The sequence below is a fragment of the Somniosus microcephalus genome, chromosome 12 (assembly GCF_052327205.1).
Source record: "Somniosus microcephalus isolate GS21.2 chromosome 12, FLI_Smic_1.0, whole genome shotgun sequence".
In the NCBI taxonomy this organism is placed as follows: Eukaryota; Metazoa; Chordata; class Chondrichthyes; order Squaliformes; family Somniosidae; genus Somniosus; species Somniosus microcephalus.
This window is the reverse complement of record NC_140998.1, coordinates 143,929,273-143,942,443: the sequence shown is the minus strand read 5'-3', so window position 1 is coordinate 143,942,443 and position 13,171 is coordinate 143,929,273. Positions and strand designations below refer to the sequence as shown.

Below are 13,171 nucleotides of genomic sequence, written 5' to 3'. Positions count from 1 at the left end.
TCAGGAAATGATGAACAGGCTGGGTCTCTTTCCTCTTGAAAAGAGAGGCTGAGAGGAGACCTAATAGCAGTCTTTAAAATTGTGAAAGATTTTGATAGAGTAGGCACAGAGAGAGTGTTTCCACTTGTGGAGAGGAGCAAAGCTAGAGGCCATCAATATAAGATGGTCACCAAGAAATCAAATAGGGAATTCAGAAGATACTTCTTTTCCCAGAGTGAGGTGAGAACATGGAAATCGCTACCACGGGCAGTGGTTCAGGTGAATAGTATAGATCTATTTAAGTGGCAGTTAGATATGCATATGAGGGAGAAGGGAATAGAGGGTTATACTGATAGTGAGATGAGGAATGATGGGAGGAGGCTTGAGTGGAGCATAAACCCCGCATGGACTAGTTGGGCCAAATGGCCTGTTTCTGTGCTGTATATTTTATGCAATTCTATGTAATTAAATAGAATACCAATAGTCAAACCTCTTCCCATTGGTATTCTATTTAATTGATGCGACTAGGAAAGGGATTGGTCTATTGCTATTCTATTTAACTGATGTGAATAGGAAGGGGATTGGTTTATTGATATTCTATTTAATTGACGTGTATAGGAAGGGTATTGATAATCTATTCAATTGTAGTGAATGAGAATAAAATGATCTATTGATATTGTATTTAACTGCGGTGAATGGGAAGGGGATTGGTCCATTGGTATACTTAATTGCATAAATGGGGTAGAGTTGGTTTGTTGGTGTTCTATTTATTTAGGGTGAATGGAAATGAATAGAACTATTCATATTCGATTGAATTGTAATGAATGGGAGGGAATTCGTCCATTGATATTATTTAATTGCAGTGATTGGGAAGGGATTTTTTAAATTCATTCCTGGGATATGGGTGTCGCCGGCAAGGCCAACATTTATTGCCCATCCCTAATTGCCCTTGAGAAGGTGGTGGTGAGCCACCTTCTTGAACGACTGCAGTCCGTTTGGTGAAGGTACTCCCACAGTGCTGTTAGGGAAGGAGTTCCAGGATTTTGACCCAGCGACAATGAAGGAACGTCAATATATTTCCAAGTCAGGATGGTGTGTGACTTGGAGGGGAACTTGGCGGTAGTGGTGTTCCCATGCACCTGCTGCTCTTGTCCTTCTAGGTGGTAGAGGTCGCGTGTTTGGGAGGAGCTGTCAAAGAAGCCTTGGCGAGTTGCTGCAGTGAATCTTGTAGATGGTACACACTGTAGCCATGGTGCGCCGGTGGTGGAGGGAGTGAATGTTTGAGGTGGTAGATGGGTTGGCAATCAAGCGGGCTGCTTTGTCCTGGATGGTGTCGAGCTTCTTGAAAGTTGCTGAAGCTGCACTCATCCAGGCAAGTGGAGAGTATTCCATCACACTCCTGACTTGTGCCTTGTAGATGGTGAAAAGGCTTTGGGGAGTCAGGAGGTGAGAAAGTTGCCGCAGAATACCCAGCCTCTGACCTGCTCTTGTAGCCACAGAATTTATGCGGCTGGTCCAGTTAAGTCTTTGGTCAATCGTGATCCCCAGGATGTTGATGGTGGGGGATTCGACGATGGTAATGGAATGTCAAGGGGCGGTGCTTAGACGCCCTCTTGTTGGGAGATAGTCATTGCCTGGCACTTATGTGGCACCAATGTTACTTGCCACTTATCAGCCCAAGCCTGAATGTCGTCCAGGTCTTGTTGCATGCGGGCATGGACTGCTTTATTATCTGAGGAGTTGCGAATGGAACTGAAGACTACGCAATCATCAGCGAACATCTTCACTTCTGACCTTATGATGGAGGGAAGGTCATTTCTGACCTTATGATGAAGCAGCTGAAGATGGTTGAGTCTAGGACACTGCCCTGAGGAACTCCTGCAGTGCTGTCCTGGGGCTGAGATGATTGGCCTCTAACAACCACAACCATCTTCCTTTTGTGCTAGGTATAACTCCATCCAGTGGCGAGTTTACCCCCTGATTCCCTTTGACTTCAATTTTACTGGGGCTCCTTGATGCCACACTCGGTCAAATGCTGCCTTGATGTCAAGGGCAGTTACTCTCACCTCACCTCTGGAATTCAACTCCTTTGTCCATGTTTGGACCAAGGCAGTAATGAGTTCAGGAGCCGCGTGGACTTGGCGGAACCCAATCTGGGCATCAGTGAGCAGGTTATTGCTGATGATTGAGAGTAGACTGATGGGGCAGTAATTGGCCGGATTGGATTTGTCCTGCTTTTTGTGGATAGGACATACCTGGGCACGTTTCCACATTGTCTGATAGATGCCATGTTTTAGGAGTACTGGAATAGCTTGGCTAGAGGCATGGCTGGTTCTGGAGCACAAATCTTCAGCGCAACAGCCGGGATGTTGTCGGGGCCCACAGCCTTTGCTGTATCCAGTGCGCTTAGCCGTTTCTTGTTATCACATGGAGTGAATTGAATTGGCTTCTGTGATGGTGGGGACCTTAGGAGGAGGCTGAGATAGATCACTGCTACCAATGCTGTCATGAACAGATGCATCTGCGACAGGTGGATTGGCGAGGACAAGGTCAAGTAGGTTTTTTCTTCGTGTTGGTTCTCTCACCACCTGCTGCAGGTCCAGTCTGTCAGCTATGTCATTCAGGACTCAGCCAGCTTGGTCAGTAGTGGTGCTACCGAGCCACTCTTGGTGATGGACATTGAAGTCCCCCACCCAAAGTACATACTATGCCCTTGCTACTCTCAGTGCTTCTTCCAAGTGGTGTTCAACATGGAGGAGTACTGATTCATCAGCTGAGGGAGGGCGGTAGGTGGTAATCAGCAAGAGGTTTCCTTGACCAATGTTGACCTGATGCCATGAGACTTCAGGGGGTCTGGAGTCAATGTTGAGGACTCCCAGGGCCACTCTCTCCCAACTGTATACCACTGTGCTGCCAACTCTGGTGGGTCTGTCCTGCCGGTGGGACAGACTGAAAAGTCTGGGACATTGGCTGAAAGGTATGATTCTGTGAGTATGACTATGTCAGGCTATAGCTTGACTAGTCTTTGGGACAGCTCTCCCAATTTTGGCACAAGTCCCCAGACGTTAGTGAGGAGGATTTTGCAGGGTCTACTGGGCAGGGTGTGCCTTTGTTGTGTCCTAGGTCGATGTTGGGTGGTCTGTCCGGTTTTATTCTTATTGTTGTTTTTCATAGCGGTTTTTTACAACTGAGTGGTTTGCTAAGCCATTTCAGAGGGCAGTTAAGAGTCAACCACATTTCTGTGGGTCTGGAGTCACAGGTAAGGGCGGCAGATTTCCTTCCCTAAAGGACATTAATGAACCAGATAGGTTTTTGTGCCAATCTGGTATTTTCATGGTCACCATTACTTGTACTAGCTTTTTATTCCAGATTTAGTTAACTCAGGAATTAAATAAATCTCTGGATTACTAGTCCAGTAACATAACCACTATGCTACCGTACCTTGCGTCTATTAGTATTCTATTTATTTGGAGTGATTGAGAATGAATTGGTCTATTATTATATTTAATTGGGAGGGGGATTAGGCTATTAATATTTTATTTAATTGTGGTGAATGGGAAGGAATCGGAATATTGATATTCTATTTATTTAGGGTGAATGGAAATTAATAGATCTATTCATACTTTATTGAATTGCAGTGAACAGCTTGTATTCTATTTAATCGAGGGAGGGAATTGGTCTACTGACGTTTTATTTAATTGAGGTGAAGCTGCTTTAGCTCCCTCAAACAGTGATACCGCTACATCAGTCTCATTCTTACAAGTAGAACATGTACTTGATGAAGGTTCTGAAAATCTAGTAAGGATCTTGGTGTTGAGGTTAGAAGAAAATAGCTGGCAAACTAGATGACCTAAATGTCTTTTTCCTGTACCACATTCTTATCTTCTACATTTAAGTTCTGGCCTCTTTCAATTTTCTCCGCCCCACCATTGGCGGCCGTGGCTTCAGCCGGTTATGTCCTAAGCTCTAGAATTCTCTCCCGGCACAGTAGGCGCATCCCTCGTGAACACTCCACTTCTGCTCTGAAGACTTTGGAGTCCAAATTCTTAGTAGTCAGGTCTTACCGGCTATAGTCAACCAAGAAGGATTCAAAGACCTCAGTCAGGCCCATTATTCTAAGCTCAGACAGGACAGTAAGGAGATGCCTACCAGCAGTGAGATGAAAAGAAAGACTTACATTTCTATAGCACCTTCCATGACCTCAGGATGTCCCAAAGTGCTTTACAGCCAATGAATTACTTTTGGAGTGTAGCCAATTTGCACACAGCAAGATCCCACAAACTGCAATGAGATAATGACCAGCACGTCTGGTGTAGTGATAACTTCCCAGCTCTTATTCAAAATAGTGCCTTGAAATCTTTTACATCCATCTGAAATGGCAGGTAGGGGTTCAGTTTAACATCTCATCCTACAGTGCAGCACACCCTCAGTACTGCACTGGGAGTGTCAACCTGGATTATGGGCTCAAGCCTCTGGAGTGGGGACTTGAACCAATGACCTTCTGACGCGGAGGTGAGAGTGCTAGCCACTGAACCACGGATGACACATAGTCAACAGAGAGAGAGAGCTTCATCCCATCAGTCTAGACCTGGGTCCACCATACAGGGCTACCTATATTTAAAAGGGCAATATAGGTTGTGGCTATGTACAGCCCTTTCGTTTTAAAAAGTCTTTCAAATATGTATTTTCTTCCCCACAAGACTTATCCTCTCAGTGAATCAGTAACAGAAACAGTTCATACCTTCGATTAAATTTTTATGTTCAGGGCAGGGTGTTGGATCTTTAAGAGAAGGAATGGCGGTACTTTATTTACGGGGAACAACCATCAAAGCGTGACAGTCTAAATAGATGGAAACTCGTAACTTCAGGCAAGGATTCCTAGGGCGAGTTGGCACCATTCCCACATCACAGCAGAGCTTCCCTGCTCAAAATGACAGGCAAAATCTCAGCTTCCATATATCCCTGCCCAACTCCTTCCTTCTGGCACCACACCCCACCCACTCACACTCTCAAAAAGCCCCTTCCAAATGTCAATCAAACTCACAGCATCTAATCCTTGGGATTTGCGAAACACACGCGATATCTATCTCGGACCAGACCAACTCAGTACCTCGACCCGGAGTTTGGAAGAAGAAAGTTTTAAAGGATCAACAAACCATAAAAATAAGTTTTTGTTAAGGAACATCCTACATAGGTTGTGGGGGAAATCGGTGGCGTCGAGACTGTCTGGGTCGCTTTATTTTGTCAGTTTCAGGATGATTCTTGGAGTTTCTGGCTGGATGATGCTGTGCATTTTGGAACTGGTTTCGAGTGCAGACCAGGTAAGGGGGTTTGTACCTGGAAAAGCAGCTTAAAGCTACTCTCATGTTTTTAATATATACACACACACACACACACACACACACACACACACACACACACACGAATACACTAGTTTACCCTTAAACTGTGCAAGAAAAACTTGGATTTATTAACATTTAAGTTTTGCAATAAATAACTTTGCTGCTAATCTTGTCCCCCGGGATTTAAAGCATGCAGAGGATTGACACGCAGGAGGTGTACTTGGCTCATTTCTCAAGGAGAGAAAGAATAAAGAACAATCGTCTTTAATGAATTGGAAATTAATGTGACTGAATCTGTCAGGAGCGGTGCAGTGCATTGATTTTTATTGTTAGGAAATTAGCAATCCTTTCTAGCCAGCCTCTAGACAAGCAGACATTTCCCCGAACTGAATGAGTTATGCTGATCCCGGTGAATGAGTTAAACTGTCAGGTAGCCATGCATTTGATAAACTCGGTTACCTAAGCAGTTATTTTGTTGTTGTTGCATGAATGCAATGAGATTTGGGGCTTTGCATCACCGTCGAATGTGCACGGCGTCCCAAATCAAATTTAAGCCAAGCATTAGTGAAAGGACCTTGAACACATCACCTCTGCCTCACTCCAAGCTGCTGTATATCTGCAGAAATTCACTTTGAAAAGGCTCTCTGCTCCTCCGATGATTGGCTGGGACCTTTTTAAAATCTCAATTTTAATCTCTCTAGCCCTGTGTTTTCCCAATACACCAGCCACATGTTGCTAATTGGGAATACAGATGTGGATAACTATTTCTGACTGGTAAATAAACAGTGAGTAATGGAGACTGTGGCTGGGCATGTGATGTCAATACTCATATTCACATGGTGCATACCTGTGAACTTTAACCTTTTTGTGCATTTGTTGGTAAGACGAAAAGCAGAGTGTGCGAGTGTTTTTTGATCGCTGTGGCTGCTTTACTCCCTTGGTTACTGAATGGTGGTAGATGTTTGGTCAGTAAATATACACGTGTGAAGTACATTTACTTGTATTGTGTGTGAGGCGTTTTCTACTAAAATTGGTGCATGTGGCTAAAACGGTGTCGCCGTAGCTACACCTGCGGCCAGTTAGAGATTTCGATTGGCCGGCACTGTTCTAATCTTAGCAAAGAGCTGACTGCCCATTTTGGCTCTTTGTTTACTTTAAAAGGTAATTGGCATTTGGTTGCCGGTGAATGGAAGTGTGCGATTGTATACGTAGGCAGAGTGATGCAGAGCCAGCAGTGTAACTCGGGTCTGCTAACCCCAGTTCACTTTAAGCAGGCTCCGGACATGAGCCAGTACCTGTAATACAACTGTGCCCTGTGTCCTCAGTTCAGTAGAGTGGGCTTAGGTGCATATCCGTCTACACAGTACATGGGTTTGTCCAAAAACCTCTAGGTAGTGTGGCATTCCGTAACATGCAAACACAAGAATGAGCGCATTGTACCGCAACTGAGTAATTAAAGAGTGTGTGTTTATGGTGGAGTTTAAGGCATCATTTATTTTGGCATAAGGAGAAGACTGGAGATAAAGGATAGTCAGAAGCTGTGATAAACATGCCATTCAGCTCATATTGCAGTCAGCTGTGAAGGGAAAGAAATAACTTGCATTTATATAGCGCCTTTCATGATCTCGGAATGTTCCAAAGTGCATTAAAGCCAATTAAGTACTTTTGAAGTCGAAACATGGCAGCCAATTTGCGCACAGCAAGGCCCCACAAACAGCAATGAGCAAAATGACCAGATCATCTGTTTCAGTGATGTTGGTTGAGGGATTGGCCAGGGAGGAGAACTCCCCTGCTCTTGAAAATAGTTCCATGTGATCTTTTATGTCCGCCTGAGAGGACGGACCGGGCCTTGGTTTAACGTCTCATCTGAAAGACTGCACCTCTGACAGTGCAGCACTCCCTCAGTACTGCACTGGAGTGTCCGCCTGGATTTTGTGCTCAAGTCTGTGGAGTGGGACTTGAACCCACAACTTTCTGAGTGAGAGGCGAGAGTGCTACCCACTGAGCCACGTCTGGCACCTAAAGAGGCTGCTGAGCAAATATTAATTTCTACCTGTTGATTAATACTTCTGACTATCTCAGTTGCTGTATCTTTGGAGAATGAACAAGTGTGTGTGTGTGTGTAGGGGGGGAGGAGAGGGTCCTTGTGTGGTGCTTTTGATGGTAAATATAATGCACTTATCACTGATGCATCAATATAGCATAATCTGTATCCCTGCAAAGCAATTACCTGATAATTATATGTTCAAGTACCTAATCGTGAGTTGGATGAAATTTTGGGGATACAGTGTTTGTAATTTGAGAATGACATAAGTGTAACATGCTTGGGAGCAATGTTCCCTCTGAGCTGCGCACAGTAATCTGCAAGGTACTGCGCAGGCCACTCACAAGCTTTTGCATGTGCAGAAATTTAAAGGGACCGTGCATTGAAATAAACATACTGCGCGCAACAAAGACAATTTTGAGGGAACATTGCTTGGGAGGAACAGGTGACTTTGGTCCTATGGTTCCCAAAGCTCTCCACCACTGGTGTTTTCCTCGCCTCATGTCTGGGTCTGTTGTAGACTAATTGACAAGAGATTGATTGCTATGATTAGTCAACAACTCCATTATCATTGTATCATACGACTACCAGGATGGTAGAAGGCGAACCAGGTGGACCTTGGTCTTTTTTTGTCTAGCAATTCCTACGATCATAATCGTCAAGGCCAAAAACCCCCAAAAATGAGATCCTGGAATATCACAAATTAATCTGCCTTCATTTCTGCCTATGGTACCTTCTGCAAACTGACATGGAAACCAGAATTCGCTGACAAGCCATGCTTCAGGGTACGAATGGTTTGGAAAAAGAACTTTGGAAAAAAGACAACGGGACATTACAAGGGTCTCCAGCTACACATGCTGTAATGCCTGGACTGAAGTGGGAAAGAAAAATGTTAAAAGCGGGTCATGTCACCAGGGATATGGAGGAGGGCGAGAGGTTGAATGACCTAAAGGTATGGCAGGACTCGGAGGCTATGAAAACCAGGGTAAAGATACAGAGCTCTAATGTCAGTGGAAGGAGTTTGCTGCCCATCGATTACATCCCAAGGGAAAAGATCATCAATGTGACATCCCTGATTCTGGTAAGTTAATTTCCAATTCATATAAAGCACAAGTCATTCAATGCAGACAGTTCGATGAGGTTGACAATATTGCACTCTAAAGCATTTATTCAACAAAGAACTTGCATTTATATAGTGCCTTTCACAACCTCAGGACATCCCAAAGCACTTTACAGACAAGTAAGTACTTTAGGAGTATAGTCTAAACATGTTGCAAACACTACAGTCACACCGATACAAAAATAGCTTTTTTTAACTGTCAGCCTTGGCTCAGTGGTTGCTTCCTCGCCTCTGAGTCAGATGGTTGTGGGTTCATAGTTCCCACTCCTTGAGACTTGAGCACAAAATTTAGGCTGACACTTTAGTGCAGTACTGAGGGAGTGCTGCTCTGCCGGAGTTGCCGTCTTTCAGATGAGATGTTAAACTGAGGCATTTCTGCCTTCTCGGGTGGATCCTCAGGTGGATCCTATGGCACTATTCGAAGAAGAGCAGAGGAGTCCTGGCCAATATTTATCCCTCAACCAACATTACTAAAACAGATTACCTGGTCATTACCTCATTCGGACCTTGCTGTGCACAAATTGGCTGCCGCGTTTCCTACATTACAACAGTGACTACCCTTCATAAGCATTTCATTGGCTGCAAAACCCTTTGGGACGTCCTGAGGTCGTGAAAGGCACATTATAAATCCGAGTTATTTCTTTCTTGTTCTCCATCAAGAAAAAAATCAAGTAAATGCTGTATGGAGGGGATAGTATCCCAGATTCCATAGAGCCGGTGAAAGGGCCTTATTAAAATGGAACCGGTGGTCCTGTAGTTTTATTTATAGCTATCCTTTCACTGCGGAGGAGTGTCTGATTTCCATACTGGCATAATTGAAATTAGGCGCTCACTGGGGGTACTGTTGACTGTGTGATCGTGTAAAACGGGTGTTAGCAAATTGGTAGCCTGTTTTACACTATCTTACAAAGTCAGAGTGATCCCCAGTGAGTGAGGGACAGACCCACATCCTGTCAACATGTTAAATGATTCCTGGAAGTGTCCCTCGGGCAAGGTTTAGGTTGGAATTGCATCTCCGAGCAATTTAGGTTTACCAGAATGGTACCAGGGATGAGGGACTTCAATTATGTGGCGAGGCAAGAGAAGCTGGGACTGTTCTCCTTTGGAGCAGGGAAGGTTAAGGGAAGATTTAATAGAGGTGCTCAAAATTATGAGGGATTTTGATAAAGTAGATAGGGAGAAACTGTTTCCACTTGCAGGAGGCTCAGTTACCAGAAGACACAGTTTTAAGATAATTGGCAAAAGAACCAGAGGGAAGATGAGAATTTTTATTTTACGCAGCGAGTTGTTGTGATCTGGAATGCATTGCCTGAAAGGGGGGTGGAAGCAGGTTCAATTGTAACTTTCAAAAGGGAATTGGATATATACTTGAAAAGGAAAAATTTGCAGGGCTATGGGGAAAGAGCAGGAGAGTGGGACTAATTGGATAGCTCTTTCAAAGAGCCAGCACCGGCACGATGAGCCGAATGGCCTCCTGCGCTGTTGGATTCTATGGTTCAATGATTCACTAATACTGGCCTGAAGTATGCTCTGCAATTTGGCACATTGGTGACACAAGCCAGGGCTGACACAGTTCAGGAGACTTCAGAAGGCAAGGGAGGATGTGTACGAGGCTATTCTCTGCAGAATCTTTGGACCGATGTAGAACACTGTGTTGCAATTAGAGCAACTCTCGCGTTCTTGCAGTAACATGGAAATCTGGATTAAGCAACCAGCAACTTTCATGGTCTGACAGGCTGCTCATGGCTTTTTTGAACTTTAAACAGGGATGAATGACTAGGAATGGGATTGAGGAACATAAGGATGAGTATAGCTGACAATAATTGGTGTGTGGAGTGAGCTGACACCATGTGAGTGTCGCACCAAGGAGGGCCCGCTGATCTGGGATGTATCGTGCAGGCTGCAAGGTTAGATTCTGGAGTTTTCTTGATGTGTCTTTCATGGAACATAACCATTGCAAGCTCTTTCTTCAGAATATTGAATGGTTTGGGTGGAGTCCACAATAGAGTGAATTGTGTGTGGTTTATTAGAACGATGGGTTTTTACTAGTTTCCATGATACAAACTCAATCTAGAGAGCAGTGAGTTCAAATCTCACCATGGCAGTTTGAGAATTTGAATTCCATTTTTAAACTCTGGTAATGAAAAGCTGGTATCACTAAAAGTGACCATGACGTTGTCTGTCGTATACACTCAATTAAAATGTCTTGCTGTGCTTTACTGTGATTTTGGTAGGACATTTTTCTAAGGCATAGCTATCTGCTTGGTCTCCATGGTAACAGTCGACATTGCTTCCTGTATCTGTTTGTGGTGGCAATAAGTACAGGCAATGGGGTGGAGGAAAACCCCATAAACCACTGTCCCACACCCTATCATTTACTTCCTTATTTATAAATAGCTTATTTAAAAAAATTAATTCTTGAAATACGGGTGTCGCTGGCAAGGCTGGCATCTATTGCTCATTTCTAGTGCAAATTTCCCACATTACAACAGTGAACACACTTCAAAAGGTACTTAATTGGCTGTAAAGCACTTTGGGACATCCTGAGATAGTGAAAGGCGCTGTATAAATGTAAGGTCTTTCTATCTTTCCAGAGTTTTACACTAAATACATTGGTACAGCTCTTGTATATGATGCTTGTATAGAACATTCGCAGGATCATGCACGGAAGCAGTGGGGTTTCATTCCCTCTCTGTGTGATTATTTAGCACACCAGTTAAAGCATGCTCAGAAATTCTGAGATGCATAGATTGGAGTTCAGTTCAGTGTTGCACTTAAAATAGCACACACCAGGAATAAAGCCCACCGAGTCTGTTGGCAGGGTTGTACCTAGACTAATATAATAGCATTAGAAACTTCAGAGTTCAGGCGGGGTCTGCCTACAGGTGAAGGGGCAGCAAGGCCGTGGGACACTGCGACTGCCCTAGCTTGTCAAAGGTTGCCATTGGGTTGTGTCACTATTCCTGTGGGTATTTTGAGTGAGTGAAGGGTGTAATCCCATCCTCTATCTTCTCTCTTTGCGTGCACTCTGTGGGTGTATGCAGGTGTTGGGGGGGGGGGGGGAAAGGAGGGGTTCCTGTTGTATAGGCCTTGGGAAGGTGGTCCAGACTGCATGGTACATTTCTAGTCTTGGGTGTCTGAGTGTTACATACTTCGACAGACGTGCAAGGTCTCAGCAAGATGGCTCAGTCCACATGTACATTTTGCTCATTTATATGTTTTATAAACAATTTACCGGAGGTGGGGGGCAGGGGCGCGGTTCGGGAAGAGAGAACTTCAATCAAAACCAGCTTCAGTGTTTATTGTAAATGTCTCTTAACTTGCTGGATGTTGCTCAGACCATATAGTAGGGTGTTTGAACTTATACTAAGGTTCTGATGTGCACTTTAAGAGAACTTTCCGAGAAATAAATCTTGTAATGAGTATTGAGCAGTGTGACCATGCCCACTTGAGACAGTCGCCATGCCAGTCTGGGTGTGAGACTTCATGACCTCTCAATGGTAGGTGTCAGCCTTGGTTCATTTGGTAGTACTTTCGCCTTTGAGTCCGAAGGTTGTGGTCTCGAGTCCCACTTCAGGGACTTCAGCGCAAAATTTTGGCTGACACTCCAGTACTGAGGGAGTGCTACTCCATTGGAGGTGCTGTCTTTTGGAAGAGGCGTTAAACCAAGGTCCCGTCTGCTTTCTCAGGTGGACTTAAAGACCCCATGGGACTATCGGAAGAGGATAAGGGGCGTTCTCCCTGATGTCCTGGCCAATATTAACCCCTCATCCTATATCACTAAAAAAGCAGGTTATCTGCTCATTACCACTGTGCTATTTGTGGGAACTTGCTGTACGCAAATTTTTTAAATATTCGTTCCTGGGATGTGGGCGTCGCTGGCAAGGCCAGCATTAATTGTCGATCCCTAATTGCTCTTGAGAAGGTGGCGGTGAGCCGCCGCCTTGGAACGCTGCAGTCCGTGGGGTGAAGGTACTCCCACAGTGCTGTTAGGGAGGAAGTTCGAGGATTTTCATCCAGCGACAATGAAGGAACAATGATATTTTTCCAAGTCAGGATGGTGTGTAACTTGGAGGGGAACCTGCAGGTTATGGTGTTCCCATGTACCTGCTGCCCTTGTCCTTCTAGGTGTAGAGGTCACGGGTTTGGGAGGTGCTGTCGATGAAGTCTTGGCAAGTTGCTGCAGTGCATCTTGTAGATGGTACACACTGCAGCCACGGTGCACCGGTGGTGGAGGGAGTGAATGTTTAAGGTGGTGGATGGGGTGCCGATCAAGCAGGCTGCTTTGTCCTGGAAGGTGTTGAGCTTCTTGAGTGTTGTTGGAGCTACACTCATCCAGGCAAGTGGAGAGTATTCCATCAAACTCCTGACTCATGCCTTGTAGATGGTGGAAAGGCTTAGGGGTTTCAGAAGGTGAGACACTCGCCACAGAATACTCAACCTCTGACCTGCTCTTGTTGCCACAGTATTTATGTGGCTGGTCCAGTTAAGTTTCTGGTCAACAGTGACCTCCCAGAATGTTGATGGTGGGGGATTCGGCGATGGTAATGCCGTTGAATTTCAAGGGGCGGTGGTTAGACCCTCTCTTTTGTTGGAGATAGTCATTGCCTGGCACTTGCGTGATGTGAATGTTACTTGCCACTTATCAGCCCAAGCCTGAATGTAGTCCAGGTCTTGCTGCATGTG

General features: G+C 44.8%; 1 protein-coding gene across 1 annotated transcript in view; it reads left to right on the top strand.

Moving 5' to 3' along the window:
- The first annotated feature begins 5,020 nt into the window (after positions 1–5,020).
- Positions 5,021–13,171, top strand: part of LOC147109573 (fibulin-7-like) — a 67,552-nt gene continuing 59,401 nt past the window's right edge. The window contains exon 1 of the mRNA XM_086003629.1: positions 5,021–5,300. Coding sequence (XP_085859755.1) covers positions 5,235–5,300 — 66 coding nt within the window. The 5' untranslated portion in view covers positions 5,021–5,234. The remainder of the gene's footprint in view (positions 5,301–13,171) is intronic.